This window comes from Nematolebias whitei, chromosome 2 (genome assembly GCF_014905685.2).
Source record: "Nematolebias whitei isolate Nwh7 chromosome 2, NemWhi1, whole genome shotgun sequence".
NCBI lineage: Eukaryota > Metazoa > Chordata > Actinopteri > Cyprinodontiformes > Rivulidae > Nematolebias > Nematolebias whitei.
In genome coordinates, this window is record NC_056499.1 from 33,968,657 (window position 1) to 33,974,412 (window position 5,756).

A 5,756-nucleotide genomic window follows, 5' to 3' on the forward strand; every position below is an offset into this window, starting at 1 on the left:
GGTTTATTGGTTCCACGTCGACGACTTGGGTGCCTTCAAAACGGATCCTTCCCAGAGTCTCTGGATCTATGTCTATAGACATATTTCCTAGGTACTCTGAGTCATCCAGAGTCGCGTCCCATCGTTCCGGATCGAGGTGATAGAGCGTCAAATCACCAATGTGTATGGTTGTTCCCTGGGGAACACTGATCCACATCGTTTTGTCCGGTAACGCCAAAGGTCTATTTGCCCCGGGTTGATCGTAGGCTATGATCGCCTGTCTTTGAGGAGCGTTCACTAGCCAACGAGAGCCAATTATTTCCGCTTTTGCATCTTTAGCCAGGTGTCGAGGCGTTACGGTCGTTGAGCACTTAGAATTTTCCGGAATAGGTGTTAATCCGCATATGCCCGCGGTTTTATTCCACACAAACGGTTTGCTCGGGCACAGATAGTGTATCTCCCGAGTGAGAACACACATCTGCAGGTTTGGAGCTAGATAAACTGAGGGGTTATTGTCGTGGTACGCAACCATCCTTGGTGTGTCAATTTGAACATGGTTTTCGCCGTGCCAATTGCCAACATTGACGACGTCCCTGAGTCTGTATATGCCATTTGAGGGAATTATCGGTAGGTTGATAATGAACGCCATTTCAAACGTCTTGTGATTGACGTAGATTGGGATTGCGCTACCGAGAGTGTAAGCCAGGTGAGCCTGCGTTTGCGTAACTTTTTCGCGCGTAGCGGAGTTGAGGATGTCGTCCACCATCTGTAGCGAGACTAGATATGGTGGAATCCTACCGGTGGCTAGTGTATCAACCGACGAGCTGATATCTCTAAGCACGTCAGCGAAGATCCTATCCATCAGGTGTGTGTAGTGAACCTGATCTGACCCTTATCTGACCCTGATGACCTCAAATCTACCAGATGGACAGAGACTGTTATTTTCATTGATCTGAATAAGTCTGAGCCATCTGATGACTTTCTTTCTTGAATTAATCAAGCAGAAAAGACAATCCTCTATAATCATTACTGTTTTACAAATGTTTGATAATCAATTGTGTTAGTTCCATTCAATGCTTACAGGTTGGAAAAGAACTACTCATTTTTATTTTACATAAACAGTAAGTAATGATTTTATTCCTCATTCAAAGGAGAAATCAGGTTAATATGCATTTCTTGATTTTCTGTCTGAAATGAGCCAAGTCGTAAGTATGTGAAAGTTGAAGCTTCGGTCAACTAAATGTTTACTGAAAAAGGGATGTCATGTTTTACTATTTGGAAAGATACAACAGAGTGAGGCTCCAAAAAGTCTGCTTTTCTGCAATAATCTCTCTGTCAGTTGTTAAACAAATCTCATTCCCTGACCTCGACTTTTGATAATACCTTACGTCAAAAACCACACCTCTTTCTGGTACATCCACGAATCAGAAAGCTCTAAATTGAACCGGAAGTCGACCCATTTAAAATGTGGCAACTTTCCAGTTCAAGGAGTTCTGAAGTTCTCATGTAGTTCTCAAGTAGTTCTCAAGGAGTTCTGAGGAGAATTGGTTAGAATTCATGGGGAATTCATGAAGAATGGTGAAGTGAATGGAAGAGAATTTGAGAATTCAGGAGAGTCAGAGACGTTTGGAATTATAATTTCTGTTTGAACGACCCACGCACGACTATCTAAGGATTTCAGCAGCTCTCAACGGAGACGCTGAAAGGTCTGGAGGACTCTCTATCGAGCTGATCTATCATCAACAAGGTAACGGTCTCTTCTTCGACTAAAGTGTACCGGAAGCGAGCTGAAATCTGATGAAGCGTGCACGTTCTGGTCAACAGATATTAATTCTCTCACATAGTTCTCTGTAAGATAATCTCCATTTCATCTTAAACTCTTCTCTCTCTCACAAAACCAGTACAGATATTTTAGAAATATCTGAAGCAAAGTCCTCAAATCACCGCCGAGTGATTTGAAGTTCATTATTTGTGAAACTGTCTGTTATTATTTTCATATTTTGCCAAATTAATGTAAATGTTTGATGTTAAACTTTGATTCTGAAAATAAATGACTCCATTCATTTTGATGGGTCAAAGGTAATAACGTCTCTCGTTCGCATTTCTGTTAAATTCAATGCACGGCATTACACAGTCAGAAAGATGAGGAACTCGTGAAAAGTATGCATATAAACGGGGATATATTGTCATACTACAACTAGTGACACGTACCCACGTGACTCACTACATGTGCGACAGCGTAATCCATTTCAACCTTAAGGGTTAACTCATTTACCGCATGTACGAGGGCTTTGATTTCTTGGGTGTGAGTATTCAGCACTAGAACAGTATCTTTCGCGGTTTCAGTCACTTGTCTCAGTTGTGTTTGTTGAAGGTCCATTAGTGCTCGGATCTTTGGGACCTCACTCTCTACTTCAGACACGTGTTGTTTTAAAGACGCTATACTGACAGTGTTGAATGCGGACAAACCTAGGCTAAACAGTGATCCTAGTGACGACGCAGCAAGCAAAAGCCCGCCGATGCCGCGCTTTTGCCTTCTACTTGTTCCGCCCAACTCTTGTTGGGTGTAAGTGAACTTAGGTAGTTGCTTTAGGACGTGCCGGATCTCTCCTTTTGCACTCTCTAGGGATACCGTATACCATGTTTTGTTTAGCCACTCGTTTTAGCCACTACGTGTCGTGTCGGCCTAACATAATCTTCAACCATTTGACTGGCATATACATAGTTACCAAGATTGGTTCGAAGTAAATGTCCAAATGTAAAGAATGTCATAAGTAAATTGATGAATATGAAAAGTTAATACTCATTAAATACCAAAACTATTATCCTGTTTGAATAAATAAATAAAGTTTGTTGTTTTGACTTTCTTTCCTGCATTGACTGAACATCTTATCTTAGTTAAATAATCTTTGATGACCTTTTAAAACTACACAGAAGTGCATCATTGCCCAGCCCTTCCAAAGTCCACAGCTTTGGACCACAGCTATCATATAAACATTTATATGATATCTATGCTTAGGACAACGTTCACGTTGAGAGCAAAGCGCAAAAATCTGCTCAACCAGCCACGGTTAAACTGAAGGTAAGTAATTTAAAATGTGACATTCTTTCAATTAATACTTGTCCCAAACTTAGAACTCATTTTGTTTGCATAGAAGAAACAAAAATAGATGTCAGTCAGTGCAAACATGTTTTTGTTTTCGGTTTAAATCGAAAGAAGTTATATTACACTCCACATTTTATCTGAATTTATAAATGTTTGCCTTAAAATGCTGGTTGGAACATTAGGTTCCAGAGACTGACAGTGTAGTTTATTTTCTTAGTAATAAGCTGCACTAAATATTGTTTTCCGCTGCGCGAGACAATAATAAACTAGCTAATTTATGCTAATGAACCTGCCTAAATGCTATCATGTTTTATTTTTATGTTTTAGACTTGTACTGATATAACTGAAGATTATAAATACCCACATTTATTCATTTGTTTGAACAATTATTTTTGTTTATTATGTTTAACTAAATGGAAACGAAAGAGCCCGATTTCATCCAATCAGTTTTGGCAGAGAATCACTTTTTGGCACAACAGGGGCCATGTGACCGGTTGTTTATGTTCATTGACTGTTCATTGCGTTATACTCCTGTTTTATTTCAATTCAGTTCAATTCAAAATACTTTATTAATCCCAAAGGGAAATTAATTGTTGTTGTAGCTCATCCTAGTTTCATTAGAGTTGTTATAGATGCTGATGGCTTTGCGCAGGAAGGATCTCTTGTAGCAGTCCGTTCCGGATCCGAAGAAATGCTTCAAATGCCGATCCATTTCTCCCAGCAGCCTGCCAAGTCCTTCGTCGCCGAGGACTCTACTACAGGTGTCGAGGAACGATCTCGGTCCTCCCACTATCATGAGCCATATTTCCAGCCATCTCTAAGATCTCTGAGATCAGGCACTCGAGCACAGCCTCCAGGTAGACAGTAATGCATCCACGGCACCTCCTTTTCTACTCATTTGGGGTTTGGGGCTGTAGATGAGGTCTTATTTGAGCTTTGAGGTGTTAATCAGCTCCCAGTTGTAGAAATCCACCTTGTTTTTATGGTTACGCATCATAATAAATGTCCAAAAGTAAAAAAGGTTTCAGTAAAAAAATCCTTCCAGCTGTACTGCATCTGATACCAGAGGAAGTAATCATCCGAAAAAAGCAATTTACATCCAGAAAAAAGAGGAATTAAAGTTTTCAAAAGCAAAATCTCAGAATAAATGCTAGAGAGCTACTTCACCATGCAGCCACCTTGAGCGGCGCAATTCTGGAACTCTTGACAGGTTGCTGTTTTTAGTATTCCTCATCGCTTTACAATGTAGCTGTCTTTGTTTCGTTTTTAAATATCATTTTAGTTCATTTATTTTTTTTCCAATTTATATGCTTTATGACTGCCTACTGTTATTAAATTCAGGTCTCTCTTGTAAAGGAGTCCTCAAGGCTCAATGAGACTAACCTGTATAAACAAAAGTTGAATGAATTATTTATCAGAATTGGAAACAGAGCATTCATTTTTGGTGTTTGTTTTCAGACAAACCTCACGTCTCCACGCACTCACGGAGGGGCCCAGCCAAGGGCCCATCTGTGGGTCCACAGACAGGCCCACAGACAGGCCCACAGAGGGGCCCAGCCAAGGGCCCATCTGTGGGTCCACAGACAGGTCCACAGACAGGTCCACAGACAGGCCCACAGATGGGCCAGCGGGTGGATGATGTTGTTCAGCTCTGCTGTCAGATCTTGTCTCATGATCCGATCAAGGACGTGGTGAGGAACACCTACAAAGGATTGAAGTTGGCCGGAGGAGGAGTCATTGTAGGCAGCCTGCTCGGGGGGCCTGCAGGGATGTTTGTTGGTAAGGACAAACCCGTGTCTTATTTTCATCAAGTCTAAAAAAGTTAAGTCTGGTCCTACGGACATTCAAAAAACAAAACAAACAAACAAACAAAAAAAAAAGTAGAAACGTTTTGTCTTTCATCTGAAAGACTTCCTCAGTCTGAGGAGCTGTATTCAGCTCAGTCTCTTAAATAGCACCTTCTCAGAGTGGATCAACCAGTTTGCTGCTGACAACCAAAACCAGCTGCTCACATGATCGAGAAGGACCATCAGCCTAACAATGGATCATTAGCACACTGATGGCTGTTTACTGTTCACAGAGGGCTGAGTGATACTAGCAATCACAGCATTGTAAGAGGGGGACAGTTGAACCCGGAGGCCTCCACCCCTGTTTAACGATGGACGGTTTCTTTTCACAAAGATGGCCTCCTTTACTCCTCTCTCAAACCATTGTTCCTCTATATCCAGGATGTGAACCCAGCGGTCACTCTTTCAGGGATGAAGATGTTCACATCCTGGATAGAGAGGAACTTAATATAATACTGTTACCATGTATTAAACAGCAGCCTGAACATGAGTCTGTTGTGAGCAGATGGGTATGCATATAGCAGTTTAAAGGCAAGAAATCAGCAGCGTGGATAATCGGCAGAAGAACCTGTCAGAAGGATCTTCAACTCACACCTCCGGGAGAGGAGAGGTTTAACTGCATCCCAGCTGAGGTGGGGGACATTGAGTCAGAGTGGGTCATCTTCCATGATTCAACTGTTGAGGTGGCTGCCTTGGCTGCAAGGTTGGCTGTGCTTCTTGCGGTGCCATCCTCGAACTCAGTGGTGAACATCAGGTTAGGGAGGTGTTCCCAGGTCAGGGAACGCCTCGAATCCTGACAGAAGAGCTGGAAGAGGTGGCTGTGG

At 41.9% G+C, this 5,756-nt stretch overlaps 1 protein-coding gene across 2 annotated transcripts in view; it reads left to right on the top strand.

The window, feature by feature from the left end:
- The window catches only part of LOC119423891 (protein C19orf12 homolog), a 58,576-nt gene that overhangs the window by 25,708 nt on the left and 27,112 nt on the right, over positions 1-5,756 (top strand). Inside the window, exon 1 of one of the 2 annotated variants that reach the window (XM_037691319.1) lies at positions 4,705-4,864. The exons of the other annotated variant lie outside the window; for it this stretch is intronic. Within the exon in view, the coding sequence (XP_037547247.1) occupies positions 4,705-4,864 (160 nt within the window). Of the gene's footprint in view, positions 1-4,704; positions 4,865-5,756 lie in introns of those variants that run through there. 2 annotated transcript variants of the gene reach the window in all.